Source organism: Microplitis demolitor, chromosome 8 (genome assembly GCF_026212275.2).
Source record: "Microplitis demolitor isolate Queensland-Clemson2020A chromosome 8, iyMicDemo2.1a, whole genome shotgun sequence".
Classification (NCBI taxonomy): Eukaryota; Metazoa; Arthropoda; class Insecta; order Hymenoptera; family Braconidae; genus Microplitis; species Microplitis demolitor.
Genome location: NC_068552.1, coordinates 1,999,281 through 2,019,311, shown reverse-complemented (window position 1 = coordinate 2,019,311; position 20,031 = coordinate 1,999,281). Strand labels below are relative to the sequence as shown.

Here is a 20,031-nt window from a genome sequence, read left to right as displayed (position 1 = left end):
AATTATACCCATAATTATAGGAATGATTACCATAATATATATGGGTGCCGTTCCTAAAATCAACATTTCAAAAGAATCGGTTACCATGCAGTATGGGAACCATTCCCATAATATATAGTAACTGTTACCATAATTTTCTCTCCGTGTCGAGCAATAATTACCAGAACGAATTTTTAAAGGGAAATCTTGTAATTTCAAAAATTAATTATATTTAATTTCACATCCAAAAATAGTTTTAAAAATAATGTGAGCCTTAAAAAGAAAAAAATTAAAAACTAATAATTTTTTTAGTTTGAAGTATAGTTTTATTTACTTTTTTTTTTTTTTTTTTTTTTTTTTTTAATATATATAAATCTAAAGTTCTTTTGTTTTTAATAATTTGTTTAATCATTAAGTTTATAATTGACATTAATCAAGAAATTTTTGTTTATTTTAAAAATTTTAAGTTTTTATTTCTTTTTATTTATGATCACAATAAAAATAAAAAATACATTTTTAAATTTCCCGCGGATTGTCGTTTACTCGTTTTACCGCCTACGCTTAACAAATATAAATATTACTCGATTATAAACGAAACCAAAACCAAAACATAAATTACAACACGTGGATTAAAATAAAAATGTCTGCAAGATTAATTAATTAAATAAATATTTATTATTTTTGAATTTAAATAGTAAGAAAACTAGTGAGAGACAAAATGGAGAAAAAAAATACTGAAATGAAACGTAAAGTAAGTAATTAATTATTAATTTATTATATATTATTTTTTTAAAATAAATATTCATATAAATATTTATATAAATTTTAGTCCCAATCAAGTAATGAAGAGCCGCCAGACAAAAAAGCCCGAGTTGATATCAAAAATATATTGCTGCCGTCTGATAACAAAGATTTGAGTTCTCATAGTATTCATGATGCACCCGAGAGTTCGAATACATCAAAGATTTGTTTACCTGAACCCAATGATGACCCAACATCATCAAATGTCGATGACAGAATTAATGGAGTGGAAATTAATGAGCCAGTAATTGAAGACAGCCAAATTAATGACTCTAGGTACTGATAGTAAACTCGTAATTATTTAATTATGATTATAAAAAAAAAATTTGAAAAAATTGCACTTGTAGTTTTTTTAATTTTCTACATGTGTATTTTTTTAGTTTTTTTTTTTTCTTGTAATTTATTCGTTGAAAAAAAAATTCAAATATTCTTAGACGTTGGCTAACCTCAGTATCATAATTGACTGACTTTTAATAATTTTTGAATTTTTTTTCAAACGATAAATTGCAAAAAAAAATATTTTGAAAAAATGCACATGTAGTTTTTTTAATTTTATACATGTGTATTTTTTTAGTTTTGTTTTTTTTTTGTAATTGATTCGTTGAAAAAAAAATTCAAAAATTATTAGACGTTGGCTAACTTTAGTATCAAATTAACTGACCATTAATAAATTTTGAATTTTTATAAAAACGATAAATTATAAAAAAAAAATATTTTGAAAAAATGCACATGTAGTTTTTTAAATTTTCTACATGTGTATTTTTTTAGTTTTGTTTTTTTTGTAATTGATTCGTTGAAAAAAAAATTCAAAAATTATTAGACGTTGGCTAACTTTAGGATCTAATTAAGTGACCATTAATAAATTTTGAATTTTTATAAAAACGATAAATTATAAAAAAAAAAATATTTTGAAAAATTGCACATGTAGTTTTTTAAATTTTCTACATGTGTATTTTTTTAGTTTTGTTTTTTTTGTAATTGATTCGTTGAAAAAAAAATTCAAAAATTATTAGACGTTGGCTAACTTTAGGATCTAATTAAGTGACCATTAATAAATTTTGAATTTTTATAAAAACGATAAATTATAAAAAAAAAATATTTTGAAAAATTGCACATGTAGTTTTGGAAATTTTCTACATGTGCATTTTTTTATTTTTTTTGTAAATTTATTTCCTGAATCAAAAATCAAAAATTTTTGTCTGCTAACTCCATGATACAAAATTAAGCGGTACAATAATTTTTGAATTTTTTTTTTAAACTGTAAATTGTAAAAAAAAAATATTTTGAAAAATTGTACATATAGTTTTTTTCAATATCTACATGTGCATTTTTTAGTTTTTTTATTTTTGCAATTGATTCGTTGAAAAAAAATCCAAAACGACCGTTGTTTTTTATTTTCACGATCAAAAGTAATTTACAAACTAATAATACTTTTATGTAAAATATTAATTACAGTGATCATGTGTCCAGTGAAATAAATTCTGAGACAAATAAAGAGGATGAAAAAAATAGTATAGACAAAAATATCGAGTCAGTACCAACAGTCCATCAGTCTACATCTATAGAAGAAGTCACGGGGATACGAGTTCCTTGTGTTAATACAGAAGACAAATTGATTGAATGCAAAATTCTCAATGACAATAATGATAAAAAAATAAAATGGAATGATAAGAACAATTTAACGAGCACAGATCTACGAGATGATTCAAATAAAAATAATCAAGATCCTCAAACGTCAACGAATTCTTTATTACCAAGAAATAAATGTATCTATGGTGCTGAATGCTTTAGGTATTTATTTAAATTTAAATTAATAATAGATATATTAAGTTGAAGGTTCCGATTTGAAAATCAATTAAAATCGAAAGTGGTAGTGTGAAATGACCGTCATTTTGATCAATGTGAATGAACAGACAGACAAATTTAAAATTATTATTAAAGGAAAAATGGGTCTGAAATACAAAAAAAAAGAGGATATTGTGATTTTTTTTCAGAGTAGCTTCGTTATTAAAATTCTCAAAATTTGTGACATGGTTAAGCATCACTCCAAGAATATTCTGTGAAATTTTCATAAAAAAATATTGAAAAATAAGCCAGTGGTAGTGGGGAGAGACGAGTCACAAAAAGTCTATGCCGAAGGCAGGATAACTCATGACTGCATCTGAAATAAAAAAACCAAAAATATTCCTTTAGTACATAAGTTCGATAGATTTGAACGAAGGAACAAACAAAATATTCATTTTTGAATTTTTAGTAAAGCTGCGATAAAAAAACTCTGATTTTTCCCAAAAATTCCTCTTTTTGTTTAATTAAAAAATAAGTAGTTATTGAAAAAAAAATCCTTCGTTCAAATTTAAGATAAACTTGAATATTAAAGAAATCTTTTTGGTTTTTTTATTTCAGATGCAGTCATGAGTTATCCTGCCTACGACATGGAGACTTTTTTGACCCGTCTCTCCCCACTACCACCGGCTTATTTTTCAATATTTTTTTATGAAAATTCCACGGAATATTCTTAGAGTGATGCTTAACCATGTCACAAATTTTAAAAATTTTAATAAAGAAGCTACTCTGAAAAAAAAAATCAAAAAAATATCATGACACTGAAGTTAGCCGTCTAATAATTTTTTGATTCTTTAAAAACACTATAAATTATAAGAAAAAAAATATTTTAAAAAATTGCACCTTTAGTTTTTCAAATTTTCTACATGTGCATTTTTGTAGTTTTTTTTTTTTCGTAATTGATTTGTTAAAAACAAATTTTTTCTTTTGTAGAACAAGTTCTGAGCACAAAGCTAAATATAGTCATCCAGGTGATACGGATTTCGAAGTCAAAGACAACAGACCCGAGTGTCAATATGGTACCAAGTGTTACAGAAAAAACCCACAGCATTTAAAAGATTACAAACATACGATAGTAAGACGTAAACGGAGAGTAACTGTTGATCAGGTACAGCTGTTAAAAAAAGACAAAAACGACGATAAAGATTCAGGTGAATCATCGTTCGAGGAATCTGTCGATGAATCTGAATATGGACCATCAGATTTAGACAGCTCGGAAGATGAAAATGAGTTTGATGATGACAGTGATTGGTAGATCTATAAATTACTTGGGTACCTTTGTGAAAAGTATATAAATATTTTAAATAAATACCAATATTTTTGTATGTTTATTAAATTTTATTACAAAATTATAATACGTTTTAATTACTTTATTATTTAGACTGTAATTATAGTATTGTTATGAATGTATATTGTGGAAAAAAGATAAGTATTTAATATTTTGAATGAACTAAGTCTTAAAGTCTACTTAAATTACAACTCGCTCTTTAATATGTTTATCGAATAATATCACTATGGAAAAAGTTTTTTTTGGGAAAAAGGGGTTCAGATACAAAAAAAAGATTTTTGTGATTTTTTTTTTCAGAGCAGCTTCTCTATTAAAATTTTTAAAATTTGTGACATGGTTAAGCATCACTCCAAGAATATTCTGTGAAATTTTCATAAAAAAATAATGAAAAATAAGCCAGTGGTAGTGGGGAGAGACGAGTCAAAAAAAGTCTATGCCGAAGACGTGATAACTCATGACTGCATCTGAAATAAAAAAACCAAAAAGATTCCTTTAGTACATAAGTTTGATGGATTTGAACGAAGGAATAAACAAAATATTCATTTTTGAATTTGTGGTAAAGCTGCAATAAAAAAACTCTGATTTTTCCCAAAAATTCCTCTTTTTGTTTAATTAAAAAATAAGTAGTTATTGAAAAAAAAATCCTTCGTTCAAATCTAAGATAAACTTATGTACTAAAGAAATCTTTTTGGTTTTTTTATTTCAGATGCAGTCATGAGTTATCACGTCTTCGGCATAGACTTTTTTTGACTCGTCTCTCCCCTCTACCACCGGCTTATTTTTCAATATTTTTTTATGAAAATTCCACGGAATATTCTTGGAGTGATGCTTAACCATGTCACAAATTTTAAAAATTTTAATAAAGAAGCTACTCTGAAAAAAAAAATCAAAAAAATATCATGACACTGAAGTTAGCCGTCTAATAATTTTTTGATTCTTTAAAAACACTATAAATTATAAGAAAAAAAATATTTTAAAAAATTGCACCTTTAGTTTTTCAAATTTTCTACATGTGCATTTTTGTAGTTTTTTTTTTTTCGTAATTGATTTGTTAAAAACAAATTTTTTCTTTTGTAGAACAAGTTCTGAGCACAAAGCTAAATATAGTCATCCAGGTGATACGGATTTCGAAGTCAAAGACAACAGACCCGAGTGTCAATATGGTACCAAGTGTTACAGAAAAAACCCACAGCATTTAAAAGATTACAAACATACGATAGTAAGACGTAAACGGAGAGTAACTGTTGATCAGGTACAGCTGTTAAAAAAAGACAAAAACGACGATAAAGATTCAGGTGAATCATCGTTCGAGGAATCTGTCGATGAATCTGAATATGGACCATCAGATTTAGACAGCTCGGAAGATGAAAATGAGTTTGATGATGACAGTGATTGGTAGATCTATAAATTACTTGGGTACCTTTGTGAAAAGTATATAAATATTTTAAATAAATACCAATATTTTTGTATGTTTATTAAATTTTATTACAAAATTATAATACGTTTTAATTACTTTATTATTTAGACTGTAATTATAGTATTGTTATGAATGTATATTGTGGAAAAAAGATAAGTATTTAATATTTTGAATGAACTAAGTCTTAAAGTCTACTTAAATTACAACTCGCTCTTTAATATGTTTATCGAATAATATCACTATGGAAAAAGTTTTTTTTGGGAAAAAGGGGTTCAGATACAAAAAAAAGATTTTTGTGATTTTTTTTTTCAGAGCAGCTTCTCTATTAAAATTTTTAAAATTTGTGACATGGTTAAGCATCACTCCAAGAATATTCTGTGAAATTTTCATAAAAAAATATTAAAAAATAAGCCAGTGGTAGTGGGGAGAGATGGGTCAAAAAAGTCTCCATGCCGTAGGCAGGATAATTCATGACTGCATCTGAAATAAAAAAACCAAAAAGATTTCTTTAGTACATAAGTTTATCTTAGATTTGAACGAAGGATTTTTTTTTCAATAACTACTTATTTTTTAATTAAACAAAAAGAGGAATTTTTGGGAAAAATCAGAGTTTTTTTATTGCAGCTTTACCAAAAATTCAAAAATGAATATTTTGTTTATTTCTTCGTTCAAATCCATCAAACTTATGTACTAAAAGAATCTTTTTGGTTTTTTTATTTCAGATGCAGTCATGAGTTATCCTGCCTTCGGCATAGACTTTTTTTGACTCGTCTCTCCCCACTACCACTGGCTTATTTTTCAATATTTTTTTATGAAAATTTCACAGAATATTCTTGGAGTGATGCTTAACCATGTCACAAATTTTAAAAATTTTAATAAAGAAGCTTCTCTGAAAAAAAAAATCACAATATCCTCTTTTTTTTTTTTTTTTTTTTTTTTTTTTGTATCAGACCTCTTTCTCCCTTAAGGCGACAATCAATTTCTTGCTTCAGTAAATTTTTTCTAGTCTTTAGAAAATTTTCATTTAAGGTACGAGACCTAGTATCAGATCAGGGAACTAAGTCTGCATAAGTGTAGTAAGTTGAAAAAATATATTTAAATAATAAGATCCTGGATCTATTTTTCATCACCTAAATCTACACTAGGGTGATTCAAAAAATAATAAAATTTTTTTTTTTTTTCGCAGACAGGTTCAAAAGTTTCGTTTAGATAAAAAAAGACGCCCGTGAAATTAGAGCTCTTAATATTAACATTAAGAGGTTCCGCAGTGGACTTTTCTATTTTCCATAAGAATAACATGGAAAAAATTTTTTTTGTCTTCTGATTTTTATAAGTAGCTAACGATGCGTCATAAGAATAATTGGCAGGGATATTTTTGTAGGTAATTGAATGCTCTACAAAAAAAGTTTCTTATCATTTTTTGATAAATCTCTTTGTTCAAAAGTTATTTGAGGTTGAAGTCGAATTCATATTAAATTTTGAGATCTTTTTACTTTTCCGGCTAAACTAGCAGACTTATCACAAAATATCATGGGACCTTTTTTGTAGACAATTTTATTCCCTAGAAGTTATTCTAATAAAGTTTTTTCGAATTCCGCATTGTTTTCTAGTTATTTTTATTTTAATGTCAAGCTCATAAAAGAAATAGTTTTCTGATCGATTTTAAGATCTTGACATAAAAATAAAAATAACTAGAAAACAATGCGGAATTCGAAAAAACTTTATTAGAATAACTTCTAGGGAATAAAATTGTCTACAAAAAAGGTCCCATGATATTTTGTGATAAGTCTGATAGTTTCGCCGGAAAAGTAAAAAGATCTCAAAATTTATTATAAATTCAACTTAAACCTCAAATAACTTTTGAACAAATAGATTTATCAAAAAATGATAAGAAACTTTTTTTGTAGGGCATCCAATTACCTACAAAAATATGCCTGCCAATTATTCCTACGACGCATCGTTAGCTACTTATAAAAATCAGAAGACAAAAAAAATTTTTTCCATGTTATTCTTATAGAAAATAGAAAAGTGCAATGCGGAACCTCTTAATGTTCATATTAAGAGCTCTAATTTTACAGGCGTCTTTTTTTATCTAAACGAAACTTTTGAACCTGTTAGCGAAAAAAAAAAAAAAAAATTTTATTATTTTTTGAATCACCCCAATCTACACCTACGGTATTTTTTATCTTTTCCTAGTGATAAAGTACTTGTGTTCATCAGTAAAATTGTAACTTCGATACTTTTCAAAGACCGAGATGTAAATATCCTAGATTAAGTGACAACTAAATAATTTTTTAAATATTACAGTAAATTACTTAATAAGGCTGGTAGCCTTCATCATCATCAGGCGGATAGCTTTCAACAGTGGCAATAGCAACATCCGCAAGCATGTGCTTCGGCATCTCAGAGCCTCGTACTTTGATCGTGTAACAAACGTTTTCCATCTTGACCAGACTTTGCTTCAGCACATAAAGTTTTCGCCGTATTTCTTTGCCTGAAATTCCCGCGCAGCCAAGAAACCCTTTATAAATTTCCTTTACCAAATTGCAAGTCTTGTAGCAGCTCGTGATGTCACCGAAGGCCAGAGTATTTATGCACTTACGCATGAGTTCGCCAGTGAGATCAGCGACTCCCAGTATGTATTCATTGGGTGTCATCAGCGTGCGATACTCGGACGGAGAGACAACTGGAGAAGCAGTAGCAGAATTGTCATCAGGTATCTGGTCGACGTAACAGAAATTTTTGTCCAACTCTGTCCAGTCTAGCAGACAATTGTCTTTCAAATAAGTGTAGAATGTTATTGCTTCGATGTACTCCTGAAGACCCGCAGTGTAAGCTCGCAGATACTGATATGGGTCCTGATTTTTGAGCTCGTTAGCGATGTTCTTGAATAAAGTTTTGGCCAAATTTTCTAAACGCAGCTTAGCCTCGCTCAGAATCGCATCTGTTTTGCTCTCTTTGTCGATGGTGTGCAACAAAAATATGATGCGCTTGCTTTCGATGGTGATATCGCGGCTGAATTTAACAATGCGTTCATAACGGTCATGTTTGTCATCGAGTTCGGAAGCGTACTCACGGAATTGTTTGATTACTGGATTATTTTCGTCGATTTCCTGCAGGATTTCTTTGCCTTTATCCCCGAAGTTTATTTTGTTTTTGTTGCTTTGGTGGTAATTACGATTTCGTCTATTATTACCATGGTTGTCTATAAAAAAAATATCAGGATTTACGATATGTATTTATTAGGGTGTTTCAAAAAAAATAATTTTTTTTTTTTATGGTATCCAAAAATTGAAAGTATAAAAATTAAAATTTTGGTAGAAATCCGGGCTCTTAATAGTGATATTAAAGTAAATTTTGAGAATTTTTTACTTTTCCCGCGAAACTATCAGTCCTAACGAAAAATGCCATTGGAATTTTTTGTAGATAATTTTATTCCCTACAAATTATCTCAGATAAAGTTTTTCGTAATTTCGCATTGTTTTCTAGTTATTTGCATTTCAATGTCAAGCTCTTGAAAAATAGATTTCTGATTGATTTCAAGAGCTTGATATTGAAATGCAAATAACTTGTGAACAATGCGGAATTTCGAAAAACTTTATTCTTAATAATTCGTAAGGAATAAAATTATCTACAAAAAGTTCCAATGACATTTTTTGATAAGACTGATAGTTTCGCCAGAAAAGTAAAAAAATCTCAAAATTTACTATAAATTTGACTTGAAGCTTAAATAATTTTGGAACCATAGGATTTATCAAAAAATGATAAGACTTTTTTTGTAGAGCGTTCAATTTCTTAGAAAAATATTCACTGGTCATAAAATCCGTTGATTGGTTTGTGAGCTTGAAAATTCTAAAAAAAAAAAATTTTTTTTTCCCGTGTTATTTAAATGGAAAATAGAAAAATGGATTGAGGCAAACCTTAATATCACTATTAAGAGCCCGGATTTCTACCAAAATTTTTATTTTTATACTTTCAATTGTTGGATACCATAAAAAAAAATTGTTGTTTTTTTTAAACACCCTATTATTTATATTAGGGTGGCTGTTTAAAATTAAATTTTCTCAGGCGTCATAAAAAACTTTTTAGTGAAAAAATACCTGGGTTGGTTTTTTTTTAAGTAAAAAGAACACGTGCCGACGATCAAAATTTTGCGATACAATCGCGTTTTTTTTAAATATCTCATGAAATATGCGGATTAGAGGAAAAAGTCATGGGAACAATTTTGTAGGAAATTAAATTCTTGACAAAAAAGGTCATATTCATTTTTTTTATAAAATGTGTATTTATGAAGATATTTTAAAAAAACTTTTTTTAGATCTTATCAATGGGTTTTAAGGATTACAAATTTTGAAAATAAAATTTTTCTAAGTATATAGAAACTATAACAAGCATTAATGATTGATATGTTACGAGTTACGAAGTTGTCTGCATTTGAGAAAAAACGTTATTTTTAACATTCGTAATTCTAAAAATGCTCAATTGATAAGATCTGAAGTTTTTTTAAAATATCTTCGAAAATACACATTCTATAAAAAAAATGAATATGACCTTTTTTGTCAAGAATTTAATTTCCTACAAAATTGTTCCTATGACTTTTTCCTTTAATCTGCATATTTCATGAGATATTTAAAAAAAACGCGGTTGTATCGGAAAATTTTGATCGTCCTGGCACTTGTTCTTTTTACTTAAAAAGAAAAAACAAATTCCCCAGGTATTTTCTCACTAAAAAGAAGCTTTTTATGGGGCGCCATAAAATTGATTTTTTTTTACTGATAAAGTATAAAAAAAAAATATTTGAAAAAATTGCACTTGTAGTTTTTTTAATTTTCTAAATGTGCATTTTTTTTACTTTTTTTTTTTCTTGTAATTTATTTGTTAAAAAATAAATCAAAAAATTAATAATCTGCTGACAGGATGATCTAATTTCAGTATCGTTTTTAATTAATTATAAATTTATGAATTTTTATTTAAAATAACAATTTGAAAATTTTTTATTTTTGAAAAAAATACACGTTTAGAAAATTAAAAAATCTACTTAAGTATTTTTTCAAAATTAAAAAATTTTTGTATTTTTTTAAATTACAAGATATATTATTTAAAAATGGCGCGTATTAATTTCCGGATAAAAATTAGAAAAGTGAAAAATAAAAAAAAACTCTAGATTTCGAAAAATTGTATGTAAAAATGAAAAAGTAGGTTTGTAAACATTTTTAAATAAAAAATAAGTAATCTTAAAATTTAATTTCAAATTATACCTCGAGAAAATTTAATTTTTAAAAACCACCCTAATTTATATACATGTATATATTTATTAAATTTTAAACATATTTACTTCTTGAATGAGACATTTTGTAAAGATATCAAGATTGAATTGAATTCTTACGATTAAGTACTCAGTATAATTTATTTAATCGACTTGAAATTATTTTTTATTAATTAACAATTGCAAGTTAATTTAAAAAATACGTGTACGATGTACGTCAATTATTAAACAATGGAAATAGAGATGAGGTTATTCGTTATTGTTTACTATTATTTTATTTTTTGCGGCTGTCAGTATCGATATAAATCGAAAGCAAACCTATCGAGGTTTTTTCAAAAATATCGATATGTGTGCTATCGATAAGGTGCGACTTCACGGCGACGCTGAAACGGAGATGTCAAAATGAAAATTCCAAGCTCTTAAAATCGATCAGAACACTTATTTTTTAGGAACGGCATTAAAATGGAAATAACTAGAAAAGAATGCAGAATTCAAAAAAAATTTATCAAAGATAACTTGTAGGAAATAAAATTGTCTACAAAAAAGGTCCTATGATATTTTATCATAAGTCTGATAGTTTCACCGGAAATTTAAAAAGATCTTGAAATTTACTCTAACTTGACTTCAAGCTCCAATAACTTTTGAACAGATGGATTTATCAAAAAATGATAAGAGACTTTTTTTGTGGAACATTCAATTTCCTATAAAAAACTGTATTGAGACTTTCTGAATTCTCATAAGTTGACATGGTATAAAATTCAGGACGAGCAAAAACAAGATCTTTGAATTTTATTAAGCTTTGACGTCGAATATCTTGTGAGTGGTTGAATTTATGCACAAATCATAAAAGACCTTTTTTGTAGATCAGTAAATTTGCTAGAAAATATTTAAGAAGAGATTTTTTTGTATCTTGAGTTTTTCGGAAGTTATGTATTTTTTACCATGTTACTAAATGAAAAATCGAAAATTATCAATAGCCATCTCTAAATATCAATATTAAGGGGACCCGGTGGTCTGGAAATTTCGAAAAAAAATTTTTTTTTTTTTATATTTCGAAAGTGGAGTATTTCAAAAATATAGTGCTAAAATATGGTAATGATATTCCCGGTATTTCATGTTCTAAAAGCTATTTAGCAGACCGGCCGAGTGAGTAACTTTTATTCTAATGTTCGGCGGAAAACATCTGCTTCGAATTCTATACCTAGTTATAATAATGATAAACAAGTCAACATATAATGAAAAACAAGAAAAACCGAAGAAATGCACAAGAAAAAAATATGGGGCTGGAATAGCTGATTAATCGTAAGTATATGTTCAAATCTAATTTTCTTCAGAATTTCTCTGACTAAAACTTTAAACGCGTTTATCTCGAAATTACTTTTTTCTGCCTAGCGTAGGGGAAAAAAAACTATCCGGTCGATTGCTTTCAAATTTAAATATGTTATTTAATACACTAACAGCTATCTCTGGAACTGGAATAAAATTTTTGCGTTGAATATTTCTATTTTTTAACATGCAAACGTAAGAAAAAAAATGCAATTTTTGGACTACAGATTTCAACAAAGTGCCACTTCTTCAAAAAAAATTTTTTTTTTTATTCTAGTTCCTGCGACAGGTATATTTATACTGATTAAAAATCCATTAAATTTTTTTGTTTCAGACCCATAGAAGAGCTGAATTGTTCTACGCCGCCCGGGTCCCTTTTTTTAAAGGAGCTGGCTTCAACGCCATCTTTTAAATATTAAAAATATTTTTTTTTTCTTAGCTATACGGATTTTAGTATATTTTAATAACAATAAAATAATCCCTCAAAATTTCAAAAGGCTTGATTTTTATTAAGATATAAAAAAAATTTTTTTAAAATCATGAAATTTTCAGCCTCTAGACCACCGGGTCCCCTTAAGAGTTCAAATTTAAACTGTCACCATATTTTAATATACCCTTTCGATTTTTCAATGTTCATCAAAAAAATAAAAATAGTCTTCTAATTTGAAACAGTTTAATGTATAATAAATAATTTAAGTAAAATTTATTAATACAAGCAAATTTACAGCATGATACTGTGATGTAATAATTTATTATTATAAAAATAATTTAAACAGTCTACTTGAAAATAATCACTGCAGTATTCGTTACAACAGTAAACTGCCATAAATAAAAAGTTAACAATTGATGACATGATTGTTCTTAAAAATAATACTGTTTTCAATTTTTTTTGAACTTGTCGTCTTTAACTACAGAAGAGCTTAAATTAACTGTGGCACAAACAACTGTAAAAATTTCATGTAGTACTGGTACTAGTTCCGCAGACATCGTTCCACCTAAAACTGCAAAAGCTTTTATTTGATGGTTAGTTCTTTGAACGTGAACTCGAGCATTAGCGATTTTTGATGTCAATATCGCCTCACTTTTGCTCAATTGTTTTTGATCTTTCGTCAACGGGGGTCTTGTAAGTTTCCACTTGTTCCGGGTGCAAAGTTCATCAATCAAAAACCCTCTGTCAGTCATCACAGCATCACCGGGTTCTAATAATTTTATTAGATCACTTTGCTCGAATAATTCTGTGTCAAGAAGTCTACCTCCATAGGGTTTAGTAAAATAGGAAATTAATCCTCCAGGAGTAATTCCAGTCATTATTTTACATGTCGCAGGGCTTTTGTCATTTGAATGAGTTAGTTGTTGGCAGCACAGTTTACTCGGAGCCTGAATAAATATTTCAATGCAATCCACGACAACTCTGGTGTCTTCAAAGTCTCGGAAACATTCAGGTAAATTCCGCGAAATTTCTTCTTTTGGTGGCCATCGGATAAAAGTTTTCAAACACTTGAACAACATGTCTAAAGTTGTGTAAAATATATGCCGGCATTGCGCAGCATTACATTTTTTGAAAAGTAAAGCTAAAAACGCCCATGATAGATTTTGTTTTAATTTCACATACGCCATGATGACTCGTTCTCTCAAAGACATCTTACAGTTTGATAAATCTTCCCCATACATACTTTCTAACTGTCTAACAATAGTATTAAAAATTTTATAGGATTGGATTCCTGTAGCAGTCGAAAAATCGTTTTCTGTTGTAACCAGATTCATAAAATTGATGCTAAAGAATGTACTATCCACTTGGATACCAATCTCGTTTTCTCCAGAGCTTGTCACAGGAACTACGTCAGGATGGTCAGGATTTGGTGCTGACGTACCAGTACTAGTATTCGGATTTTTTTTTGATACGTCAACTTTGACATCAGATCTATCAGGTTTAATATTTTGTGTTGTGGCCGATTCTAAGCCCTGACGTCTTACCACTCGTCTTTGTAGCCGAGATTCATCTTTAGCTGTGTTTTTTGCTACTGATGACTTTGGTAAATTGCAAGATGGAACAGCATTTTTTTTTAGAAATTTTTTCCCTGATGGGTAATCTAAAAATTACAGAATAATTAAAATATTAATATAAGTAATGTTTGTTTATGACCCTGTTAGCCGACGACCGCTATTTTCAAAATAAAAAATCTTATGACTGGAAAAAAATTTTTTTAATTTTGGAAAAATGCTTGTAGATTTTTTAATTTTTTAGGCGAGTATTTTTTTGAAAAGATCAAAAACTAAATACTTGAGGTGTAATTTGAAATTAAATTTTGAGATATAATATCCCCCGCTCGTAGACTAGAAATTTTAAAAACAAATTAGATTTTAATTGCGATCTTGAAATTGGCAGACAATTGGAAATTTTTTTATTTCTTTTTTAACAATGAAATTTGAAGAAAAAAAAAAAAATAAAAATATGCACATGTAGAAAATTTAAAAAACTACAAGTGCAATTTTTTCGAATATTTTTTTTTTTTATAATTTATCATTTTTTAAAAATTCAAAAATTGTAAGGTTGGCTAATTTCAATGATACTGAAGTTAGCTGACGTCCAATAATTTTTTGATTTTTATTTTTACCGATAAAGTATAAAAAAAAAATATTTGAAAAAATTGCACTTGTAGTTTTTTTAATTTTCTAAATGTGCATTTTTTTACTTGTTTTTTTTTTCTTGTAATTTATTTGTTAAAAAATAAATCCAAAAATTAATAATCTGCTAACAGGATGATCTAATTTAAGTATCGTTTTTAATTAATTATAAATTTATGAATTTTTATTTGAAATAAAAATTTGAAAATTTTTTATTTTTGAAAAAAATACACGTTTAGAAAATTAAAAAATCTACTTAAGTATTTTTTCAAAATTAAAAAATTTTTGTATTTTTTTAAATTACAAGATATATTATTTAAAAATGGCGCGTGTTAATTTCTGGATTAAAAATTAGAAAAGTGAAAAATGAAAAAAAACTCTAGATTTCGAAAAATTGTATGTAAAAATGAAAAAGTAGGTTTGTAAATATTTTTAAATAAAAAATAAGTAATCTTAAAATTTAATTTCAAATTATACCTCGAGTTTTTATTTTTTGATCTTTTTAAAAAATTACTCTAGAAAATTAAAAAATTTACGAGCATTTTTTATAAGTTTGAAATTTTTTTTTCTAAAGTTATAAGATTTTTTATTTTAAAAATGGCGGGTGTCAGCTAACTTCAGAGTAATAAAAAAAAAAAAACAAATATTTTGTTTTCAAGTTTTAGGTTAAACTTTACAAGCGTACCTGGAAATAAATAATCAGTTTTTTTAAAATGTAAGGAGCAAACTTTCGTCTGAGGAGTGACTTTATTTATTCTCAATAATTTTTTCCAGGCTTTTAATCTGTCAACTTTTTCAAAATTACCGAAAAAATTTTCTAATGACACTGAATGACCACCAGCCTTTGGAAATTTATGGAAAACTACATTTAAATTTTTACTTGCTTTACTCTGACAATCTCTAACTGCACAGCAAACTCTACATTTAGACTTTTTACGCTCGGTAAATATTCCAACCTCCATTTTTATTTTTATATTTTAATAATTTTTTATATAAAATATATTGATAATTGACAATCCTTCACTGCGTATTTACTCGACAGTGTAAGCTGTTGTTAGTTTGATTTTTTAGCTCTAGACTGCGTGACGAGGTCAGTTATGATCCTCAAGTTAGAAAATGATAAAAAATTTTCGAATTCAAATTTATTGATAGATGTTACAATTAAATTTATCGGTAAGGTTTTGAATTTTTAAAAATTTTAATTTCAAATTAATGAGTGTGAATGTAACAGACATCAGACAAATTTAAAATTATAAATAAATAGAGTAAATAATTAATAAAATTTAATTTAAAAAAAATGCGCATTTTAATAATTTTGAAATTAATGAGTGCATTTTTTGTAAATATTATTTTTTTAATGATTTACTATATTTATTTATAATTTTAAATTTGTCTGATGGGTGCTACATTCACACTCATTTCAAATTATTATTATTATCTGTTTGTTTAAATATTCAGGGGATTATCCCCGGTAGTCTGACTCTTTATTGATGATGTGATATCCCTGATAAAAAAATCTAATTTGAAATGATTTAAAAAATTTTAAATATTTTATAATGTACACGGAGGAAAAAGATGAAGCTGAAGCTAGCGGCCGTAATAAGTAGCGGCCACGCAAAAAATTGCGGGCCGCTACTCATTACAGCCGTTAGCTTCAGCTTCACAGGAAAAAGTAAAGTAAAAATTACAATACTGTAGTAAAATTTACTAACAGATATGAAAAAATGTATTCTGTATTGTAATTATTACTAAGCGTTTAGTAAAATTTACTAGTTAGTAATAATTACATAAGATATTCAAAATTACTCGTAATGTATTTTTTGCTAAGACGATTATATTTTTTACTATTTGTATAGTAAATTTTACTATAAGTACTATTAATAAATACTAATTTATGAAGTCAATTTTCTAATACAATATAGGATTTGTTACTATGCAAAATATTAAAATTTACTATGCGCAATGTATTTTTTGCTGACACGATTATATTTTTTTACTGTCTGTATAGTAAATTCTACTGTGTATAGATAAAATTAAAAGTTGGTGGGGATAGCATATACAAATATGTATTACAAGTTCTGAAACTTTTGTCCAAAGGAGACATCGGGCCGTTAGACATAGGAAAGGACTCGCGCGCGGGAGATCAGGGTTCGAATCTCGGTTGAAACAAGTGATTTTTTAACAAACAAAAATCGACACCAACACCAATACAGATGACATAACTATCAATAATAATCAAAATGATGTCAATAATAATAAAAAGTTAAAAGCTAATAAAAATTTTATTTTATTTTTTTCCACTCTAATATAGTAAAATTTACTAAATAGAACAGTAAAATTTACTAAATATAACTAAAAATGAATATGCATATAGGAGATTTTCCATAACCAGTATATGAAAAATTACTAAACGCCTTGTAAAATTTACTTATCTGACTATGAACTTTTTATATAAATCATAAGCGTTTCAAAATTACTATCCAAATTTAGTAATTATTCTTATATTTTATAGTAAAATTTACTGTATTCTTTTCGCCGTGTAACGGAAACTGAAAATAATAGGGTTAAAGGAAAGTCAATAATTACCAATAAAAAAATTTATTTACATGAATATTTTTATTCATCATGATTTTATTTTTCATGCACCACAGCCAGCACCAATCAATTCAGAGTTTCAAAACTCATTGTATTTTATATTTTTTTGGTTTGCTTGTCAGACAATAACAGTGTTAACTTAATTGTACATATCACTTAATTAGCGATGGACATCATGGGTATCTATCAAAATATTCGTTTAAAAAAAAGCCCATCATTAATTAACTTATTTACTTTTATGACAATAGTATTATCCAAACATCAAACTTTTACATTTTGATTTTTGTATTTCAGCATAAAAATTTTTGAGCCTACTCATTCATTCACAATATTTTTTATTAAATGCAATTAAAACCATCATTTTATTTTTCCAATAACACACACAATTTAAAACGTTGACTACATTTACCAATCTATTGTTCTTCACTATAAATAATTTAATATTTTACAAATTATTCGTTTTTCATTTATTATCATTTATCGTAATTATTAGACTACTGTATAATGTAAGAGAATTATTTCTCTATTAATAATATAATAATATATTATACGTATATTTATTTTAATTAACAACTAATATCATTATCAAATATTTCAAGCGAAAATTGACTATTTATATCCTTGGCGGATCCAAATTACGGTAAATTACAGTAATTACCATAATTTACGGTATTCGGAAAAATTACGGCAACATTAGGGTGGTCGTTAAAAATTAAATTTTCTCAGGCGCCCCATAAAAAGCTTCTTTTTAGTGGAAAAATACCTGGGGAATTTGTTTTTTCTTTTTAAGTAAAAAGAACAAGTGTCAGGACGATCAAAATTTTCCGATACAATCGCGTTTTTTTTTTAAATATCTCATGAAATATGCAGATTAAAGGAAAAAGTCACAGGAACAATTTTGTAGGAAATTAAATTCTTGACAAAAAAGGTCATATTCATTTTTTTTATAGAATGTGTATTTTCGAAGATATTTTAAAAAAACTTCAGATCTTATCAATTGAGCATTTTTAGAATTACGAATGTTAAAAATAACGTTTTTTCTTAAATGTAGAAAACTTTGTAACTCGTAACATATCAATCATTAATGCTTGTTATAGTTTCTATATACTTAGAAAAATTTTATTTTCAAAATTTGTAATCCTTAAAACCCATTGATAAGATCTAAAAAAAGTTTTTTTAAAATATCTTCATAAATACACATTTTATAAAATAAATGAATATGACCTTTTTTGTCAAGAATTTAATTTCCTACAAAATTGTTCCTATGACTTTTTCCTTTAATCTGCATATTTCATGAGATATTTAAAAAAACCCCGATCGTATCAAAAATGAAATTTGATCGCCCTGCGGCACTTGTTCTTTTTACTTAAAAATAAAAAAACCGCAAATTTACGGCAATCCTGTGGTATTGTGCGATAATACAGTAATTTTCCGTAAAATTACAGCATTTCACTGTAAATACCGAGATTTATTGCAAAATGATGACATTTAGCCGTAAAGTGATTTAATAATGTTACGGTAAAAATGCCACGAACTGCCGTAAATTACCGAAAGTTGCCGTGTCCCACCGCAAATTACCGGAATTTTATAGAAAATTGTCGTAAATTGCCGTAAATGAGACGTTTGCAGTAAAGTACGGTAATTTACTGTAATTCAGATCCACTAGGGTTATGTAAGACTATTCTTTAGTTATTATTATTAATAATGATAATGAAATTGATAAAACAAATTGATCAATTACATACAAAGATGGTAGTTCGATTGATATTGCTCAGCAAAAAAATATATTACTTTGTATTTATTAAATTTTTGTTCAATCATTCAATTTTTTTTTTTTTTTATCAAAAACTTTAATAATTTTCAAAAATCAATCCTGCTTTTTTTACACTTACAACTGTCAAATTTAACAATTTTGTGCGTATTCACAATCAACTTATTCAATAAAAATAAAAATAATTAATTACGATGTGAATTACTAGAGACTAACTGACATATTTATAATAAATATTTTTATTTATAAATACTTAAATTATCCATTCGTTGTTAAATCTGCGCGTGATTTAATTATTTAAAATTATTTTGTTTTTTTTATAATAAATCCTATCTTCTTATTTGCGCTTTAATATTTGAGCTATTAAATAACAATCCAACAGATATGTTAAACTAACCAGGGTAAAAAAAATATATGTAATTATATATGATTATATGTAAAAAATGTCCCAATATAATTACATACCCGAGAAGAAATCATTATATCTAACTATATACAATTGAATACGACGATATATAGTTCTATATAATTATATCTAAATTTCGGTATGATTATATATAATTATATTTAATCATGTCTAGTTATATATAATTATATACAACCATATATGACACGAAGTGAAAAAATGGTCATATATAACTCTATACAATTGGATATGACCATATATAGTCCTATAGAATTATATCTAATCATGTCTAGTTATATATACTTATATACAACCAGATATGACACGAAGTGAAAAAATGGTCTTACACAAGTGTATATATATAATTGGATATGACTATATATATTTTTATATGATATCTAAAGTTCCTATATAATTTGAACTATATTGAGCTATGCGTAGTAATATATAATTATATCAGATATAACCATCTCTGATTATATATTTCTATGCTTGACAATATAATTATTTGTATTTTAAAACTTTCTTTGACAAAAGAAGTAAATTTTTAAGAAAAACTTTAATTATTGATCATTACGAAAAAAAATGATTGGATCTGATCATATATAATATGCAAAATTATATATAGTTATTAGTTGTATATATCTAGATCTGCCTATATTTGGATCTATAGTTATATCTAAGCGTTCAGATATAATTATATATAACCAGATCC

At 26.7% G+C, this 20,031-nt stretch overlaps 3 protein-coding genes across 3 annotated transcripts; 1 reads left to right on the top strand and 2 right to left on the bottom strand.

The window, feature by feature from the left end:
• The first annotated feature begins 577 nt into the window (after positions 1-577).
• Positions 578-3,980, top strand: LOC103572504 (aprataxin and PNK-like factor). Its single transcript, XM_014441321.2, has 4 exons — positions 578-730; positions 809-1,056; positions 2,236-2,571; positions 3,556-3,980. The coding sequence occupies exons 1-4, from the start codon at positions 698-700 to the stop codon at positions 3,875-3,877; spliced, it is 939 nt and encodes a 312-aa protein (XP_014296807.1). The 5' UTR covers positions 578-697; the 3' UTR covers positions 3,878-3,980.
• Positions 3,981-5,195: 1,215 nt separating this feature from the next.
• LOC103572506 (translin-associated protein X) lies at positions 5,196-10,872 on the bottom strand. The gene is made up of 2 exons (XM_014441322.2): positions 10,663-10,872; positions 5,196-8,532 (listed from the first exon to the last, which is right to left on the bottom strand). The coding sequence occupies exons 1-2, from the start codon at positions 10,676-10,678 to the stop codon at positions 7,643-7,645; spliced, it is 906 nt and encodes a 301-aa protein (XP_014296808.1). The 5' UTR covers positions 10,679-10,872; the 3' UTR covers positions 5,196-7,642.
• Positions 10,873-12,652: 1,780 nt separating this feature from the next.
• On the bottom strand, positions 12,653-15,506 carry LOC103572505 (uncharacterized). Its single transcript, XM_008551140.2, has 2 exons — positions 15,230-15,506; positions 12,653-14,009 (listed from the first exon to the last, which is right to left on the bottom strand). Exons 1-2 carry the CDS (start codon positions 15,504-15,506, stop codon positions 12,799-12,801), a joined length of 1,488 nt encoding a protein of 495 aa, XP_008549362.1. The 3' UTR covers positions 12,653-12,798.
• Positions 15,507-20,031: the final 4,525 nt, after the last annotated feature.